This window comes from Ovis aries, chromosome 14 (genome assembly GCF_016772045.2).
Source record: "Ovis aries strain OAR_USU_Benz2616 breed Rambouillet chromosome 14, ARS-UI_Ramb_v3.0, whole genome shotgun sequence".
Taxonomy (NCBI): Eukaryota; Metazoa; Chordata; class Mammalia; order Artiodactyla; family Bovidae; genus Ovis; species Ovis aries.
In genome coordinates, this window is record NC_056067.1 from 50,812,203 (window position 1) to 50,832,470 (window position 20,268).

The 20,268-nt window shown below is 53.4% G+C and overlaps 1 protein-coding gene across 3 annotated transcripts in view; it reads left to right on the forward strand.

Moving 5' to 3' along the window:
- The window catches only part of GRIK5 (glutamate ionotropic receptor kainate type subunit 5), a 63,865-nt gene extending 47,117 nt beyond the window's left edge, over window positions 1-16,748 (forward strand). For all 3 annotated transcript variants that reach the window (XM_042230954.1, XM_027978357.2, XM_060398623.1), the window contains 5 exons: window positions 6,885-7,050; window positions 7,587-7,812; window positions 10,358-10,486; window positions 10,596-10,717; window positions 15,767-16,748. In XM_042230954.1, the coding sequence (XP_042086888.1) occupies window positions 6,885-7,050; window positions 7,587-7,812; window positions 10,358-10,486; window positions 10,596-10,717; window positions 15,767-16,183 (1,060 nt within the window). In that variant the 3' untranslated portion in view covers window positions 16,184-16,748. The remainder of the gene's footprint in view (window positions 1-6,884; window positions 7,051-7,586; window positions 7,813-10,357; window positions 10,487-10,595; window positions 10,718-15,766) is intronic.
- The last annotated feature ends 3,520 nt before the right edge of the window (window positions 16,749-20,268 follow it).

The window sequence follows — 20,268 nt, forward strand, 5'->3', positions numbered from 1 at the left end:
GGCTCCTTTGGCCCTTCCTCTCTCACTCCGCACCAGTGACTCTTCAGTGCTCACAGACTCAATGCGCTCTTTAAAAAACAAACAAAACACTGTATACTTGTTTATTTTGACCACTCCACACAGTGTGTGGGATCTCAGTCCCTGACCAGGGCTTGAATGCAGGCCAAGCAGTGAAAATGCAGACTCCTAACCACTAGCCTGTGCACATGCTAAGTCGCTTCCATCATGTCTGACCCTTTGCAACCCCCTGGACTATAGCCCAGCAGGCTCCTCTGTCCATGGGATTCTCCAGGCAAGAATACTGGAGTGGGTTGCCATGGGGGATCTTCCCAACCCCGGGATCGAACCCATGTCTCTTAAGTCTCCTGCATTGGCAGGTGGGTTCTTTACCACTAGTGCCACCCTTGAAGCCCCCCTTAACCATGAGACCACTAGGGAACTCCTTCAATGTCTTCTTTTTTAAAAAAACATATTTATATATTTGTGGCTGCATGGCCTTCCCTCTAGCTGTGGGGAGTGGAGGCTGCTCTCTAGCTGAAGTGCACAGGCTTCGCATTGCAGTGGCCTCTCTAGTGGCGGAGCATGGACCCTAGGGCGCTTGGGCTCCAGTAGCTGCAGTTCATAGGCTCTGGAGCACAAGATCGATAGTTGTGGTACATGGGCTCGGTTGCTCTGTAGCATGTGGGATCTTCCCGGGTCAGGGATCAAACGTGTGTCTTCTGCATTGGCAGGCAGATTCTTTACCACTTAGCCACCAAGGAACCCAGTGCCCTGTTTTTATAACAAACATTTGGTAACACCTCTTTTCCGCCCTAATGAAATTCAAAGGTAATACGTCAACCTACACTCATGATTCAGAACAAATCAATATAATGCCCTGATTTCAATACAAAGGAGAAAAGGAGAAGTGATTGACGATACAACAGTAGGAAAGCAATACCTAAATGCTTGGGCGGGACTGTGCTCCAAGACAGATTGCAGCAGTCAGGTGGCCGCACCTACAAGTAGTGGATACCATTGCAATTATGAGAAGACAGATTGTTTAATAGAATGACGTCAATACCTGAGGCATGACGCTTTGAAATCATTGGCAGATAAGTGTGTCTGTACAAATACAAATCACCACGATTGTGAGACTCATCAACTCAGCCGGTCCCAAGTTTCTTCACACAGTGACTCAAATACCACAAGCAGGGCTGCTGTCAGAGACGCGATTTCCCAAAATCGTGAGCAGTTCTTGGCACGGTTTCAAACAAAACAGCATCCAGCTTTGTTCCTCCATCTAAACAATAGGTACCTTTCTAGAAATGTTGGTTTCTATTCTAGCCATGCCAAAAATATTTCTTTTTTTTTCATCACTTTAGTTTTTTATTTTTTAAATTTTAAAATCTTTAATTCTTACATGCATTCCCAAACATGAACCCCCCTCCCACCTCCCTCCCCATCAAAAATATTTCTATTTTTATGTCCGTGCATGCTCAGTCATGTCCGACTCTTTGCAACCCCATGGACTGTCGCCCACCAGGCTCCTCGGTCCATGGGGTTCTCCAGGCAGGAACACTGGGGTGGGTTGCCATTTCCACCTCCAGGGGATCTTCCTGACCCAAGGATTGAACCTGAGTCTCCTATGTTGGCAAGCAGATTCTTTACCACTAGCACCACCTGGGAAGCCCTGGTTTTTATGTATCAGGGAGTTGAGTCAGATAATCAAGTACAGGATTTTCCATGTTTAGACTGGGCTGTCTGGTCGACACCTGTCCCTGCCCACTGACATCAGGACCCCACACGATCACTTTGGTCACCAGAGTGCCTCACACCTCACCAAGCACTTTCCTCAAACAACCCTGGGGCCACGCCCTGCCCAGGAACCACCACTCTGTATACCCCCAGCTTCCCTTCCCAGGTCCTCAACTGCAGATCCCTCCATGAGGCACCCTCAAACTCAGCTTGCCCAAAGTGGAGCTCACATCCTTACTCCCAAATTCGTCCCCAGGTTCTGTCTTGGTGAATGGCCCCATCACCCCCGCCGTCGCCACCGCCCGTCTGCCATGGTGTCCCTGGGGTTTTGGGGTGCCTGGGGTGTATCAGGCACTGGATAGTTTTGTTTTGAGTGAATGACAGCATTGATCCGTGGGGTAGGTTTGAAGAGACTTGGCTTCCAGAGAGATTATGGCGGACCCTGGATCTTTCTATGAGTTGAGTTTGGGTTGCTTTTGGAAAAGGCATATTATTCATCCATTTATCCTACACTCCACCCGCATCCCAGCACCCAGCACAGGAGTGTGCATGCGTGCTCAGCAGAGGACAGCTGCTCTTTTCTTCATTATCCACTGGAGGAGGGGGTGCTCTGGAAGGACCTCTCAGCATCTTTCCTGTCTTCAGGCCCCGCGGATCTGTATCTGTACTTCGGCAGGGAGCCTAGCCCCTCTCATCTGCCTGGTGCGAGGAGAGAGGGCCAGGCCAAGGCGGGTGACTGCCTTTGGGTCTAGAGCCAGGCCAGTGGGTACTTCTTTTCCCAAGTCTGTCCTGAGTCACAGGACCACAAAAGCACGCACGTGCATGGCACTTGGTCTGTGTTGTGACTCATTCTTAGAACAGCCCTGTGAGGAGCGACCTACAATTATTATCATCATTATTACTATTATTATAAATACTGTTATTTTGGCCACACTCTGAGGCGTATGGGATCTTAGTTCCTCCACCAGGGATTGAACCCACCCACTTGACATTGGAAGCATGGAGTCCTAACCACTGGCCTGTGAGGGAATTCCTATGGGGGCCTACGATTATACTTAACCTCACGGGTGAATCCATGGTCTCACAGCTCATCAGTGATGGAGCCAGGATTTGGGGATTTTCCAGGGACCTCGATTTCTACTTTATTTCCACTGTGGTCAGTGAATATTCTCTGTAGGATTTTAATCCTTTGTCATTTATTGAGACTTGTTTTATGACTCAGCGTAGAGTTTATCCTGGTAAATGTTCTACACGCACGTGCATAGAATGTGTGTTTTGCTGCTGGTGGGTGCAGTGTTTTGTAAATGGCAGCTAGGACCAGTAGGCTACTCTTGTCTTCATATGGTTACTGACTTTCTGTCTACTGATTCTGTCAATTACTGAGAAAAGAGTGTTGAGATCACCACTTGTAATTGTGGAGAAATTTCATGTTTCTCTTTTCAGTTCTATCAGGTTTTGCTTTATGAATTTTGAAGCCGTGTAGTTAGGTGTATCAATGTTTGGGACTGTTGTGTCTTTTTGATGAATTGACCCCTTTGCTATTATGTAGCTCAGTTGGTAAAGAATCCGCCTGCAATGCAGGAGACCTGGGTTCAGTCTCTGGGTTGGAAAGATCCCCTGGAGAATGGAAAGGCTACCTACTATAGTATTCTGGCCTAGAGAATTCCATGGACTATATAGTCCATGGGGTCTCAGAGTCGGACATGACTAAGTGACTTTCACTTTCACTTCCTCTTTATTCCTGATAAATTCCTTGTTTTGGGGTTACCTTTTTTGATGTTCATATAGCCATCCCAGCTTTTAAAAAAAAAAGTATTTATTTGTTTGGCTGCACTGCATCTTAGTTGCAATGTGTGGGATCTATTTCCCTGACCAGGGATTGAACCAGGGCCCCCTGTTCAATCACTGTATCACAGAGTCTTAGCCACTGGACCAACCAGGGCCGTCCCCAACTTTTTAGTGCAGTGTTTCATAGTATATCTTTTCCCTATCCTTTCATTGTCAGCTTACCTACACTGTTATATTTAAAGTGGTTTTCTTATAGACAGCATGTACTTAGACCTTGGATTGGCAAACTTCTTTTTTGAGTATTGGGCCAAATTATAAATATTTCAGGCTTTGCTGGTCATATGGTATCTGTTGCATCTACTTAACCCTGATTATGGTACAGAAGCAGCCTTGATTGAATGAGTGTGGTTGTGTTCCAATTAAACTTTTTTTTTGGCTGCACAGTGGGGCACGTGGGATCTTAGTTCCCCAACCAGGGATCCATCCCATGCCCCATCCCCCCACATTGGAAGCTCAGAGTCCTAACCGCTGGATCGCCAGGGAATTCCCCCAGTAAAACTTTATGGACACTGACAGTGAAATTTGAATTTTATGTGTCGTGTGTCATGAGCTGTTACTCTTCCTTCAGTTTCTTCTTCAGCGTTTTAAAATGTGAAAGCCATTCTTAGCCTGTGGGCTGCACAAAAACAGTAAGTCAGATCTTGCCTGTGGGCCATAGTTTGCCAACCCCAGGCTGAGACCATTTACCTGCAGTATAATTATTGGTATTTGTTTGATGTTGTTTAATTGCTAACTCTTGTATTTTTTTGTCCCCATGGACTGTAGCCCACCAGACTTCCCTGTCTGTGGGATTTCCCAGGCAGGAATACTAGAGTGGGTTGCCATTTCCTGCTCTAGGGGATCTTCCTGACCCAGGGATCAAACCTGAGTCTCCATGTCTCCTGCATTGCAGGTGGATTCTTCACCACTGAGCCACCTGGAAAGCTCAGAAAACCCAGCATTTACTTATAAAAATTAGTTGCATTCATTCAGAAAAAATTCAGACTTTATAAACTTGGTGTAAAATGTTACTAGCTATTTCTAAAACAAGAAATAACTAATAACGTGTGTATGTATGTTGTCTTACTTAGGGTTTATTGAGATTCTTGGATCTGCAAGTTTACAGTTTTCACTAAATTTGAAAAGTTTTGAACATTGCTTTTTCCACTATTTTTTTCTGCTGCCCCCTTACTGTCTTCTGTCTCTGGGATTCCAGTCGTGGATGTAAGACCACTTGGTCTTATTCCTCAGGCCACTACGGCTCTGTGCTCATGGTCGGTCATTTTTTCCCTCCTTGTGTTTCTTTTTTTGTGTATGTGTGTTTCTTTTGAATAGATTTTGCTGTCTTCAAAATCTGTTTTCTTTTCTGTGCAGTGTCTAATCTGTGTAGATCCTTCCAGTAAAAGTTTCCTTTTAGATCTTGTATATTTCATAGAGAGCTTTCTAGTCCTTTCTTCCATTTCTGTCTGCAACGTGTTCATGTTTTTCTTTACATCCTTGATCATCTGAATGTCTTCGCTGCTTAATGTCCTTGCGGCTAATTCCATCATCTCTGCCAATTCTCGTTCCACTTCCGTTGAGCAACTTTTTTTCCTAGTTGTAAGTCCGTTTCCTGCACGTTGTTTATCTGGTATTTTTTTTAATTGGATGACAAGACATTGTGGATTTTATGTTGTTTACATTGTTGCATGTATTAAAGAATCTTTGGGTTTGTTGTTGTTGTTTTTTCCCTGCAAGACAGTTACTTGTGGATTCTCTTGAGTCTTTCCAGGCCTGTTTTTAAGTTCTTTTAGAGTAGGTCTCAGAGAAGGCAATGGCACCCCACTCCAGTACTCTTGCCTGCAAAATCCTATGGATGGAGGAGCCTGGTGGGCTGCAGTCCATGGGGTCGCTAAGAGTCGGACACGACTGAGTGACTTCACTTTCACTTTTCCCTTTCATGCATTGGAGAAGGAAATGGCAACCCACTCCAGTGTTCTTGCCTGGAGAATCCCAGGGACAGGGAGCTTGGTGGGCTGCCATCTATGGGGTCGGATAGAGTCGGACATGACTGAAGTGACTTAGCAGCAGCAGGGTAGGTCTAGCATAACATATTCTTGGGCTAACTTAACTCTGATTCTAATGTGTTATCCTTTATCTCTTTGAATGTCTTATGCATTCAAAGAAATCTCTCTTCTCTGGTTAGGAGCTCAAAAGATTCCCATCCCTGTATGAGCCCTGGAAATTGTTCTCCCTTTGAACGTTCTTATCTGACCCCTTGGAGTTTTATCCAGTGCATACACAGACTGACATTCAGCCAAAGATTCAAAAGAGAAGCTATGCAGATTACTAGAACTGAGCATTCTGCTTCTTCCTCTTGGGCATTCTGTCTCATGAATGCCAGCCATCTCTTGGCCTTCTTGATCTCTGATCTCCATCTCTACAGCTCAGTGAGTTTGCCAGACTCTGGGTTTTCCTTCCTGGCACAGCCGTCTATAAATTAAGTCCAGCTGGGTAATGGCAAGCAAGTCTTACTTCATTATTTCTCTTTCCTCAGGGATCCTGGGCCTGTAATGCCTGTTGTCCTTTGTCTAAGGTCATTTCCTATACCCTGTCCAGTTTTCTATTAATAGTTCACAGTGAGAGGGTATTTCCAGACCATCTTATTCTCTTGTGTTTCTGACAGTGGAAGTCTCTGGAAAGAAAGTGTTAAGTTGCTCAGTTGTGTCCAACTCTTTGTGACACCATGGCCTGTAGGGCACCAGGCTACTCTGTCCATGGGATTCTTCAGCAAAGAATACTGGAGTGGGTTGCCATGCCCTCCTCCAGGGGATCTTCCCAACCCTGGGATCAAATCTGGGTCTTCTGCATTGCAGATGGAGTCTGAGCTACCAGGAAGTCTCTGGAAGTAATACTTAAACCCAGGGAAGGGACTTCCCTGGTGGTCCAATGGCTTCAACTCTGTGCTCCCAATGGAGGGGACCCTTGTTCAGTCCCTGCTCAGGGAACTAGATCCCATATGCTCAACTAAGACCTGGCGCGGCCAAATAAATTAAAAAAAAAATCTTTTAAAAAATGTAAACCCAGGGATCTGGACTCTAGATCCTATGATCCCAGCCCCTCCCAACTCTTTGTGATGCCATAGACTGTGGCCCACCAGGCTCTTCTGTCCATGGGATTCTGTGATCCCAGATTCTGTGATCCCATCAGCAGTCAGCCTTCTAGCCTTCTAGATGCTGGGGTCACTGGGGTGAGGGGGGCACCACCAAGGAGGTTCATGGCCACACGGGCAAAGTGGCAGGGGTGGCTCCAGCCCGTAGCTCACCCCTCCCACCCCTCAGGTGGGCCTTCACCTTGATCATCATCTCCTCCTACACGGCCAACCTGGCCGCCTTCCTCACCGTGCAGCGCATGGAGGTGCCCGTGGAGTCGGCCGACGACCTGGCAGACCAGACCAACATCGAGTACGGCACCATCCACGCTGGCTCCACCATGACCTTCTTTCAGGTGGGGCCCCCGGCGCCACCCTGGCTTGGGGTCGTGGTCACCGCCATGCACAGCAGCTTAGGGTAGGGCAGGGCATTCCTCAGAAGGTCCCCACGGGGCCTGGAGGAAGAAAGCTGTCCTGTTTGGCCTGGATGGAGGTCTCCCTGGAACAGGCTGGGCCCTGGAGAGATAATGGGGGTGGAGCCTCTGCTTCTCTGGATATACCCTGGGAACACTGGGAAGACAGCTGGGCATTAAGCTGTGCCAAGACCCAAGGGTGGGAGAGAGAAAAAGGGTTGGAAAACAGGTCACGCCCCCTCCTTCCCAAGCCTTCAGTCCTCGGATTCCTCGCTGGGCTGGTGGGTGTGGCGATGGTTTGGACCTGGCCTTGAGCAGTCTGTCTGTCTGTCTTGTCTCTCTGTCCTTGGCTCTGCCTTCCTCTGGTCTCCTCACTCTCTCGGCTTGAGGGAGACCTCCTGGAGGGCAGAGGGCACGGGGAAAGGCAGGAGTGGAAAGACCCTCACCCGTGCTCCCCTCCCCACGCTCCCCTTGCCCAGAATTCACGGTACCAGACGTATCAGCGGATGTGGAACTACATGCAGTCGAAGCAGCCCAGCGTGTTTGTCAAGAGCACAGAGGAGGGCATCGCCCGCGTCCTCAACTCCCGCTACGCCTTCCTGCTCGAGTCCACCATGAACGAGTACCACCGGCGCCTCAACTGCAACCTCACCCAGATCGGGGGCCTCCTCGACACCAAGGGCTACGGCATCGGCATGCCGCTGGGTATGGCAGCCCTGGGGCCCTGGGCAGCCGGAACCAAGCCGTGTGAGCAGGCCACGCGGTGGGCCAGACCCTCCCTGAGCAGGCTGGGTGTGCTGTGTGTGGCCTCCTGCCTGTGCGGCCTTGGGCAGGTGTCGCCACCTTCCTGAGCCTCTGCACCCTCCACCCGGATAAACAGGCCTAGGAGCCATCCACTCCAGCCCTGCAGGGCGGCTGGGAGAACCCTGTGAGGCTCGCTGCCTTCTCCCATTGGCCCCAGGGCCCCTCCAGGGGGAGGGCATGGTTTTGCTGACTTCACATTCTCTGCACCAAACCCACAGCCTGGCTCAGTGCAGGTGCTCAGGAAATGACAGTGGATGTTGTTGGATGGGTGGAAGGGAGGGAGGAAGAATGATGGATGGATCTGCCAGGGAGACCTGGACGTGTTTTTCCAGGGCTGGTGCTGGAAACTCACCACCAATTTTGTCACCCAATTTTGGCTTTTAAACCTACCTCTGTTCTGATGATTGCTGCACCACTTACCTGTGACTGCACGACAAACGAGCCCAAATTTTAGCAGCTTTGCAGTAGGGTCAGTGCTGTCATCGGGGAAACTGTGGCCCCTGGTGCTCTGAGAGACAGGATCCAGAGTCATGCCAACCCGGATTACAATCCCAGCTTCCTCCCTGACTCAGGCGACAATGTCATCTGCCTCCTTCAGATAACGAGGGTGGTAATACCTACCTCGGGCTTCCCTGGTGGCTCAGCAGTAAAGAATCCGCCTGCCAACGCAGGTGATGCGGGTTCAGCCCCTGAGCGGGGAAGATGCCCTGGAGAAGGAATGGCAACCCACTCCAGTATTCTTGCTGGGAAAACCCCTTGGACGGGGGAGCCTGGCGGTTACAGTCCCTGGGGTCGCAAAGGGTTGGACACAACTTAGCAACTGAACAGCCACAGTATGTGCCTCACGGGATCACTGTGAGACCTGAATACATTTCTGTAGACCAAGGGTCTAGCACACAGTAGGTGTCTGCTAAATACCCATCACCACACTGGCCCTAGTTTCTGGCACCTGGAAGATGCTCAAGAATCATCACAGTAGGACTTCACCTTCCAATGCAGGGGGCGCAGGTTAGGTCCCTTGTCGGGAAGCTAAGATGCCTTACAGTCAAAAAACCAAAACATAAAACAGAAGCAATGTTGTAACAGATTCGATAAAGACCTTAAAAGTGGTCCACGAAAAAAATATTGTTTAAAAAAGAATTACCATAATTAGTACAGGGTGGGATGTGGGTGGGACCCAAGGATAGTTTAAGGGAAGGATCTGAGGGCAGATAGGAGAGAGGTGGTCCAGGTCTGGCAGAGGAGCGGTGTGGCTGGGGACTCCTTCATGTGGCAGGTCTGATGCCCTACTGTGTGCCAGGACTGTGCTGGGTACTCAGAGGCCACAGCAGGGAGCTAGCTGCTCAGCCCCCACCTCAGCTGTCTACTGGGGCAAAGACGGCAGACAGACAGATAACATATAGCCTTGTAAGGTGACATCATGTGGCCACAACTGCTCTGAAGTAAATGAGCAGAAGAGATGGATAGGGAGTGGGGTGCTTGTTATCTTTTTTTAATCTGGCTGCACCACATAGCTTGCCGTATCTTAGTTCACCAACCAGGGATTGAACCCAGGCCCCCCATAGTGAAAGCAGAGCCCTAACCACGGGGACTGCTGGGGAGGTCGCTGGCGTTTTAAATAGAGTTAGCAAAGACCTTTCTGAGGCACCATGTGAGCCGCACCGTGAGTGAAGTAAGGGGACGAACACTCGAGGCAGAAGCCGAGTTCCTAAGGGAGCCCCGGGTGGCAGGCCCAGTGACTGCAGGATCTTGCTGAACCTGTGAACAGTTTTTTTCTAGCTGCAAACAGAAGTCATTGGAGAGCTTTAAGCACCAGAGAGGTGTGATCTGTGACTGTGTTTCTGAAATTGTCTCTCTGGCTGCTGTGTTGAGAAGAGCTTCAGTGAGGAGTGAGGGAGGGGCCCACAAGGAAGGGAGTGGTGGTGTTCAGTCGCTCAGTTGTGTCTGACTCTTTGCAATCCCATGGACTACAGCACGCCAGGCTTCACTGTCCTTCACCATCTCCCGGAGTCTGCTCAAACTCATGTCCATCGAGATGGTGATGCCATCCAACCATCTCATCCTCCGAACCCCCCTTCTCTTCCTGCCTTCAGTCTTTCCCAGCATCAGGGGTCTTTTCCAATGAGTCAGCTCTTTGCATCAGGTGGCCAAAGTATTAGAGCTTCAGCTTCAGCATCAGTTTTTCCAATGACTATTCAGGGTTGATTTCCTTTAGGATTGACTGGTTTGATCTCCTTGCTGTCCAAGGAGGGGGAAATGGTGACAAATGTGACCCGTTGGGGGCTTGGCCCAGGGGTGGTTAAGGGGAGCTGGCGAGCAGTAGTCGGATAGAGGGTGGACAGGAAAGATGCTGGGCACACGGCAGAACCGGGAGGAGAGGAGCTGGGCCTTGGGGGCCAGGGCTCCAGGGTCCCGATGACCTGCCCCTGCCGTGTGCCTGGTCCAGGCTCCCCGTTCCGGGATGAGATCACGCTGGCCATCCTTCAGCTTCAGGAGAACAATCGGCTGGAGATCCTGAAGCGCAAGTGGTGGGAGGGGGGCCGCTGCCCCAAGGAGGAGGACCACCGAGCCAAAGGTCAGCTGCCCCCGCGTGCCCTGCCCTTCCCGGAGGCCCCTCACTGGCCCGCTCCCCCCCCCCCGCCAGCCCGCAAGGCCCGACCCCTGGCTCTCCCCCTCCACCCCAGGCTTGGGCATGGAGAACATCGGGGGCATTTTTGTCGTGCTCATCTGCGGCCTCATCATCGCTGTCTTCGTGGCAGTCATGGAGTTCATATGGTCCACGCGGAGGTCAGCAGAGTCGGAAGAGGTAAGGAGGCTGCTGAAGGGCGTGAGTGGAGAAGTGGGACCCCGGCGGTGGCCGGGGCTCCTGACGACTGTGGTATTGGGGGCCATTCCTGGAGGAATGCGGGGGAAGGGGTGGGAGCCAGGGAGGGGAGAGACGATCCTCCAGGGGTCCCAGAGCTCCAGAAAGAGGTGAGAGCAGGGACTTCGCTGGTGGTCCAGTGGTTAGGACTTGGCGGTCTCAAGGCAGAGGGTCCTGGTTCAATCCCTGGTCGGGGGACTAAGATCCCACAAGCTGCAGGGCAGCCAAATTTTAAAGAAGGTGAGGGCAGAGGAAGGAGAGAGAGGGTCCACGGATGTGAGGAAGGATAGAGCAGGAAGAGGGCGCAGGCAGCCGTGAGGATGCGGGGAAGGAGTGAGGAGGGGCACCGAGGGAAGGCTTGGGGAGAGGACGAGGTGGTGGATAAGGAAGAAATAGCAGGAGAGACAATGGGGCAAGGAGAATGCAGCTGTATGCGGCAGCAAGGGAGCAGGCGTGCTGGCGGCTCTCACGCCCTGTGCCGCCCGGCTGCCCACCCACACTCCACCCTAACCCTGCGGCCTGCCCCCTCGCTCCTCCTCCGCAATTCCACCTTCCCTCTGCCAGCCTCCAGCCCCTCCTCCCCCTCCTGCTGTGAGCCCTTGACCTTGCTTCTGCTCGCCTGAGAAAAGCAGAGGAGTCCCAGAGCCTGCCAGCCCTCACCTCCACATCCCGCCACCCGCCTGCCTTCTCCACTTGCCCCGTTAGTTATTCCAAATGAGCATCCACGCTCCTCCTCGCTGACACTCCACCTGTGCCCGGTACCCTCTCGCCTTCCCAAGGACATTCCTCAGCCTTCCTTCCCTCCGGCACCATCAGTTTTCCTCTCTATTGGATCAAGCCGGTGGCAGACAGATTCACTATCATTTCTCCCATCTTCAAGGAATCCTCTCTCTCGACCCAGATTCCCCTCCCAGTCACCAGCCCATTCCTCCCCTTCTGTGGCAGCCTTGACAGGGTGTTTCCAGTTTCTGTCCTTCCATCCATTCCTGGACACATTCCCATCCGCCTTCTGTCCCCGCCCCTCTGCTGAAGCCAGTCTCGCCATCCACGACCTTCACATCTGAAATCCAGTGCCTGAGTCTCCGGCCTCATCACGGTGAGGTAGCCCAGGGCTCCCACGCGGCCGGTCACCATCTCCTCAGCCCTCTCTGGTCCCTGCTCCTGTCTCATCTTCCTCCTAGCTCTCTGACATTCTCGTTGGGAGGCCCTAGGGCTCGGGCCTAGGACTTCTCTTCTCTTCCTCCCCTCCCTCGGCGATCTCTTCTAGCCAAATGGTTTGCAAGACTGTATGCTGATGACTCCTGCATTATTCATCTTTTGCCACAAGCTATCCCCCATTTTAGCAACTTCCAACAACAAACTGATACCAGTTCGTAGTTTCCATACGTCAGGAATCTGGGAGCAGCTTAGCTGGGTGGTCCTGGCAGCTCAGCATCTCTGCTAAGGTCACGTGCATGATGTCATGGGGAGTTGCTGTTGTCTGGGGGCTTCCCAGGTGGCGCTAGTGGTAAAGAACCTGCCTGCCAATCCAGGATACGTAAGAGATGTGGGTTCGATTCCTGGGTCAGGAAGATCCCCTGGAGGAGGGGGCATGGCAACCCACTCCAGTATTCTTGCCTGGAGAATCCCATGAACAGAGGAGCCTGGCGGCTACAGTCCATAGGGTCGCACAGAGTCAGACACGACTGAAGCAACTTAGCACACACGCACAGAGGCCCCACTACGGCTAGAGGATCTACTTCTAGGATGGCTCCCGGTCTCAGAGTGTACTTGGGGTTTTAATTTATGAGTGACTGGGTGATGACACGGAGACGCCAGTGCCAGGGAAAGAATTTAGTACTTATATCACCTAACAGAAGCCCATGCTCCCCCCATCACCAACACCACTAGGGCCACAAGGAAAGCACCAGCTTTGGTCAGGAAGCAGAAGGGAGAGAGAAACCTAGGGCAGAGGCTTTATTGGGAAAGGCAAGGCAAGTGGGGAAATGGCTTAGTACTCGGCCATGTGAACCCCATCACTTCATGGGAAATAGATGGGGAAACAGTAGAAACAGTGTCAGACTTTCTTTTTTTGGGCTCCAAAATCACTGCAGATGGTGACTGCAACCATGAAATTAAAAGATGCTTATTCCTTGGAAGAAAAGCTATGACCAACCTAGATAGCATATTCAAAGGCAGAAACATTACTTTGCTGACTAAGGTCCATCTAGTCAAGGCTATGGTTTTTCCAGTAGTCACGTATGGATGTGAGAGTTGGACTGTGAAGAAAGCTGAGCGCCGAAGAATTGATGCTTTTGACCTGTGGTGTTGGAGAAGACTCTTGAGAGTCCCTTGGACTGCAAGGGGATCCAACCAGTCCATTCTAAAGGAGATCAGCCCTGGGATTTCTTTGGAGGGAATGATGCTAAAGCTGAAACTCCAGTACTTTGGCCACTTCATGGGGAGAGTTAATTCATTGGAAAAGACTTTGATGCTGGGAGGGATTGGGGGCAGGAGGAGAAGGGGACGACAGAGGATGAGAAGGCTGGATGGCATCACTGACTTGATGGGTGTGAGTCTGAGTGAACTCCGGGAGATGGTGATGGACAGGGAGGCCTGGCATGCTGCGATTCATGGGGTCGCAAAGAGTCAGACACAACTGAGCAACTGAATTGAACTGATATGAACGCTGTTAGCAGGCTATGGGCTAGAGGGGTCGTCTCTACTTGGCTGGTACCTGCCCTGGGTTGTTTTAGGGTTTGGTGTGTGAGTCAGATAAAGGGGGAGTATAGATTCAGAACTGGTTGGGTTTTCATATGAAAGGCAGGTTCCCAACCCTTCGCTGTCCCTAAGAATCGGCTAGCTCTGGGAGGGTGGTCTCTCCCTGGCTAGCAAGATGTTTAAGATGTCAAAACATCCTGAGATAGAATAAAAATACACTCATTCACATGGCAGTGGGCAGGAGGCCTCAGTTCCTCACTCAGAGACTTCTCCATAGGGCTGCTTGAGTGTCCTCAGGCCGTGGCAGCCGACTTGTCCCAGAGCAAGGGATCCAAGAGAGAGCCAAAATGTCAGCAGACCTAGCCTTATTCTGTGTATCACACAGTGACTCTCCTACACAGGCAAAGGGGATTACACAAGGGCGTGAACCCCCTGGGGGCAGGACCTTGGAGGCTGACTACCATAACCCCCAGGTGTGTATCCCTTCCAGGGACCTCTCCCTGAACCCACGGTTTGTAAACTCAGCTCCCTGTACTCTGCACCTCCACGTGGATGTCCACCAGGTGGTGCGTGACGTCTTGTGGCCAACACGGAGCTCTGCCCACCCATCAGGCAACACTGTCATTCCAGCTGCTAGGGCCAAAATATGTGGAGTCACCCTTCACCCCTCCCTCTTCCTCACACCCTCTACCTGATCTCAGCAAAAACTGTGGGCTCCACCTTTGAAACACACCCAGAACTCAAACTCGTCTCACCTCCTTGACCGCCACCACCATGCCACCAGGCACTGCCATCTCTTGCCTGGTGATCAGAGTGGTTTCCTACGGGGCTCCCTGCTCTTGCCCTTGGCCTCCCTACAGTCTTCTCAGCACAGCTTCAGAGTGATCTGAAGCACAGCAGTCCTACATCTAAAACTCTTCTGCCTCAGTTGTTCAGGCGCTCGGTCCTGTCCAACTCTTTGGGACCCCATGGACTGCACCACGCCAGGCTTGCCTGTCCTTCACCATCTCCTGGAGCTTGCTCAAACTCATGTCCGTTGAGTCAGTGATGCCATCCAACCATCTTGTCCTCTGTCGTCCCCTTCTCCTGCCTTCAGTCTTTCCCAGCATCAGGGTCTTTTCCAGTGAGTCGGCTCATCTGACTCAGAGTAAAAGCCAAATGCTTACCGTGGACTCTGGGCCTTAAACAAGCCAGCCCGCATTGCTCCTCTGACCTCATCTCCTCCCATACCCCCTTGCCCACCCACCCCAACCACCCTGACCTGCTCTGGGTTCTTGAGCAGCTCCGCACCTGTATCCAGCTGAACTGTCTGCCCTCCCTCCTACTGGGTCCCCTGCAGCGCATCCTGCCCTGCCTTTGTCTACTTGCAGGTCCTCTTCTCAAGGAGTCTCCCCTAAGGTCTCATCTCAACATTCAACCTTGCTCCCCACACACACCCCTATCTCTTTTCCGAATTTAATTTTTCTCCAAAGCACTCATCACCATCGAACATACTATGTCTTTAGGTTTTGTCTCTGCATGCTGGAATATAACCTCCAGGAGGGCAGTGGCTTCCACCTGTTCTCGATGTGGCCCTAATGCTCCCATACAGTGCCTGGGACACTGTCGGTGGTCTGCCAGTATGTTGCGAAAGTGTTAGTCACTCAGTTGTGTCCGACTCTTTGCGACCCCATGGGCTGTAGCTCTCCAGGTTCCTCTGTCCGTGGGATTTTCAAGGCAAGAGTACTGGAGTAAGTAGCCATTGCCTTCTCCAGGGGATCTTCCCCACGCAGGGATCAAACCTGTGTCTCCTGCTATGCAGGCCGATTCTTTACCATCTGAGCCACCAGTAGGCGGTCAGTACTGAGCACAGGAATCAGTGGCAGAGGACGGAGAACAAGCAGGACGGGAGGACTAGAAGCAGTTAGAAACTTTCGAGTGAAAAGACAAGAGGCGGGATAGTAGGGAGAGAGGAGCATGGCTTGATGGTGAAGGGCCGATTTAAGAACAAATCCAGAGAATGAGGAAGACGGGAGAGAGAAGTGGAGGACAGACAGGAGTTGAGAGGCGAGAAGGAAGAGCACGCGGAGAGAAGGGACCTGCGAGGGAAGAGACCACGAAGTGAGGAGAGGATGGAAGGAAGGGAGAGGACGAGAGCGCAGGTGGGAAAGAGGAAGAGAGGTGAACACAGCGGTAGGGCGGAGAGAGTAGGAGGATGTGAAGAGCGTGGCCTGGAGGACCAGGGGGCAGAGAGGGAGGAGGCGCGCGGCAGGGAGGGCGCAGACCGTGACCGCCGCCCCGCGCCGCCCCCAGGTGTCGGTGTGCCAGGAGATGCTGCAGGAGCTGCGCCACGCCGTGTCCTGCCGCAAGACGTCGCGTTCCCGCCGGCGCCGGCGGCCCGGCGGCCCCAGCCGGGCCCTGCTGTCGCTGCGCGCCGTCCGCGAGATGCGCCTTAGCAACGGCAAGCTCTACTCCGCTGGCGCGGATGCGGGCAGCGCACACGGGGGGCCCCAGCGCCTCCTGGACGATCCGGGGCCGCCAGGCGGGGCCCGGCCCCCCGCCCCCACGCCCTGCACCCACGTGCGCGTCTGCCAGGAGTGCCGGCGCATCCAGGCGCTGCGGGCGTCCGCGGCCGGCGCGCCCCCGCGGGGCCTGGGCGCCCCCGCCGAAGCCACCAGCCCGCCCCGGCCCCGCCCCGCCGGCCCCCGCGAGCTGGCCGAGCACGAGTGACCACGGGCGGGCGCCCGGACTGACGCAGGGGCCAGGCCCGCCCCAGGCCCCGGTCGCCCTCGCTTCCCCAGTGGGCGAGGGACGGGAATTGCGCCCGGCGCGCGCCGGACGCCGCGATTTTGCCTTCGGTTCCGGGTGAAGTCCGAGGCTCGGCTCCAGAGCCCGCCTGCGCCCCCTAGTGGACTCGGCGGAGGGAGCCGCGGACGCCCGCACTCCGCCCCCGACTGCGGACAAAGAGGAGCGCAGGGACCGAGGACTCCGGGGGCCGGGACTGCAGGGGTCGTTCCCGGAAGCGGAAAGCAGTCCGCGGGGAGAACCCTTTCCTGGGACTGCTCAGGCTCCCCAAGACTTGACGCAGCCCTCCCCACTTCTAGAGAAGTGGGAAGCCTCTGGGCAGATGGGTGTCCCCTGGCGCCCCTCGACTCTTCTCTTTCTCTCTTTTTTTTGGGGAGAAACCTCCGAATTTCTATGAGACCCCCACAGGGAGAGGGTCAGTTGGGCCTCCATCCCTCCCCCTGCCACAGCCCAGTCCCTGTTGGAATAAAAAAAAGAACAAAACCCCAAAGCTGGGGATACGCGGGTCTCATTTCCTGGGGTTGTGAGGGCACCAAAGGCTTGGGCTTCCCCTCCCCACCCCCCAGGAAGTCTGCTTAACCACAGACGGAATGGTCACCCCTTCAGTCTCTCGAGTCTCCTCCCTGCCCGCAGACAGCAGGTCAGCGCAGGTCCGGGCAGCTGGCCCTTCTCCACTGACCTTCTCCCAGGACAGAAGGAGGCAGCTCTCCCTGAGACAGATGGAGAGATGCAGGGATCTGGAGAGGAGGAGACACCAGGAAAAGGAGACATAGAATGACAGCAGATGGGGCTGGGGGAGGGGAGGGCGAGTGAACAGTTCAGCGTGGTGGTGCCCCGGCTGGCCCGACGGGGACAGGTGTGTGCCTGGGCCAGGGTGATTTGTTGGCTTTGTAATCGTGTGCATGTGTGTACTTCCCTGAGACCACCTTCAGTTGTCTGGGCCCCTGATCCTGTGTTTCTGTTGAAAACGTAACTCCCCAGCCCCCAAGAGAGGAAGTGAGAAATCCCGGCGGAGGGGGAGGTTGGGGGGGCGCGGTGGGAGGCCGAAGGGCCGGCGGAGCAGGGAAAAGGATGGATCTGCTTTCTGTCCCCGCCCTCCCCCGCCCCGCTGGAGGTTTCTGTGGAAACTGCCGCTGAGAAAGGACGAGTGAAGGTCACACAGCCAGAGCCAAAACGAGGCCGAGTTGGAAGGGGGAGATATGGAGAGGTGGAGAGAAAGAGATGGGACAGGAATGGGGAAGAGACAGAAATGGAGTAGCGAAGGGGAGAGACCACGGAGGGGAGCAGAGAGGGATGGGGAAATAGGCCAAAGAGGAAGACACAGGGAGACAAGCCATAATAAGGTGGGAGAAGGGTGAGACAGAATGGGAGAGAGGAGGGGTAGACAGAGAAAACAGGTTAAGAGACTTGGGGTTGTTGGGGCTGAGAGAAGCAGAGAGTGAAGTGGAGCAGAGATAGGTGAGAAACAAGAAGCCTTGGAAAACTAGATGTAGACGTTACGGGGCCCGAGCCGTGGAAATGCTAGAGATCAAGCGAGGGAAAGGAGCGAGGCTGGGCCCCGCCCCTCGGGCAGGCGGCCCAGAGCTCGGGAGCTGTCCGTTCAGCACCGGCCTGGCTCGCAGCATCGCCCTGTCTCCCCGACAGGACCTGCCAGCCTTCGCAGTGCTTGGGCACGCCACATCCGGGGGACCCCGCCTGTCACGCAGCACCCCGTCTCAACCTGGCCTCTTCCGTGTCTCAGACACTTGCCACATGTGTGCCCTTAAGAGGCGGGTGTGGGGGCGAGCTTGTGTCTCGGGATGTTTCTTGTTTCCACATCTCTTAGAGACTAATCAATGTCTCTGCCCTTGAGCGGGAATGTCAGTCCGTCAAGGTGATAGAATCTGGCTGCAGACATCTGTGGTCTCTCCCGTTCTCTGTCCCAATGCCAAGCATCAGGTCTCCCACTTCTGAGTCTCCCCACCCTCATTTCTGCTCTGTCTTGTCAGTCTTATCTCTGTCTCCCCAGTTTGCCAAACATGTCTGCCTGGCTCTCTGTGTCCCCGTGACTCTGTCATCTTCACTAAGTAATGCAGTTGATCTGTCTCCTCCATCTGTTTCCTCATTTCTGTCTTTGCCAGTCTGTCTGTCTTTGTCGGTCTTTCTGTTTTTCCTTTCCTATTTGCATCTCTCTGGTTTTGAACTCTATGTGTCCATTCCTCCGCTTAGTCTCTCCTTCCATCTCTCTTGCCGAGTTCCCTTGTCCCCATCCATCCCTGTGACCTTCGTAAATCTTCCTCCTCCCCCACCCAACTTCCGCAAAGCCTCACGCTGGGAACACTATGCACAGTCATCAGTCTCCCCAAACTGAGGAGGGCGTGCATGAGGGGGGACAGGAGCCTGTCTGGGGTGCAGTCTCCCCCAGCCCAGCTGGTGAGCAGGAGAGAAGGCCAGGAATCTCCTGGGATCCTGAAACCCCCCAGGCTTCTCCATCCCCCCAATCTCTCTGCCACGGTTCAGGCTCATCCCTGCAGGATAAGGTGGAGAGGAAAAAGATAGTATGTTGACAGAGCCTCCCTCCTTCTCTCCCATCCTCCTCTTGGAAGGGGACAGAGTTCCGCAGAGGGGCCAACTACCAGGGTTAGAAGATGTGGCTCCCCCCTCCCCACCAGTCTCCATGGAGACAGGCCAGATCTGTAAGCCCAGCCTCCTTTGCTGCATTCGCTGCCTCCCTGTTACTATGGCAACAAAGGACAGCAGGGAAGGATGGGGACGGGTCAGAGTACAGGATTGGGCTGAGGCTCTGGGTGCTGGAGGAAGGAAGGAGCCCACCTGCCTGCCCTCTTTTACTCTCTGGCCCAGTCTCCCTGTCCTTGTGGTTCTGTGGTTTTGAATCTCCCATTTTTGTGTGTCTCACTCCAGCCTTCAGCCTTTCATACATATCAGTGACCTGGTCCTTAACTTTCATGCCCCTTGCCTGTCTCCCACATCTCAACTTCCATAGGTGGGAGGATACCCACATTCCGAAAAAGCTACAGAGACAGGCTCTTGCCTGCTCTCTGCCTTTTCTGCCATCCCCACAGAGTCTGGGAGTGTTCCTCATAGAGCAGAGAGGTGTGGGTGGGAGGCTGTAACTCCTCAGGCTCCAGTGGGTGGCCGATGGGGTGTCGTGTGTATTGTGGCAGGCCTGGGGTGTGAGTGTCAGCTGTGCATCTGTGTGTGTGTGTGTCAATATACACCAAGCTGGGATGTGCACGGCGTGGGGGTGTGGGCCTTGGGGGTGTTTGCAGCTACAATACAAGTGCATAACACAGCACTGCATTACATGATAAATGTAGTGTGTGAGGTGTGTGGGATGGTGTTGCGTGATCTGTCTGTGAGTTATTGTGCCATGCATGAGTCCGAGTGCACCCTTTGTCTGTCATTCACAATTAGCAATACTTTGGCAGTTTAGCATGGAGGGTCTTTGCGTGTGCCCAGATACATTGGGGAGGAGTGTGTGTGATGTTGTGTGACTACACAGCAGAGCCCACAAAGGTTCAAGTGGGGTCTGGGGCAGTGTGAGGCCTGTGTCTGTGTGATGGTGCTGAGTGTGAATGTGTACTGGTTCATGGGCCCATGGGTGAAATGTTTACTGGTCCTGTGAGAGATGGTTTAAGGCCAGTTATGACGGAGCATGTGACATGTGTGTCTGTGAGGTGGTGTTTTAAGGGTGTGTGTTCCTCTGCATGGCATTTTATGCCTGTGTGATTCTGTTGTGGTGTGATGGGGTGTGCGGTGTGTGTGTTCCGTGTGTTTTCCTTGCTGTGTGTTTGTGAGTCTCTGGGCCTGTTTTGATGGGGTCCTGTGGGGTGTGTGGGAGGTGATAAGCTGGTGTGTGACGGAATGTGGTTGTGAATTTGCGGTGTGTACTGTGGTGTTGGTGGGCGTCCCCAGCATCTCTGCTCTCTGGGTGGTCGGGTGTGCGTCCGATGCTTGGTGGGATTCTCTGGCTGTGATGTGTCTCCTGTGTACCTGTGCAGTTGTGTCTC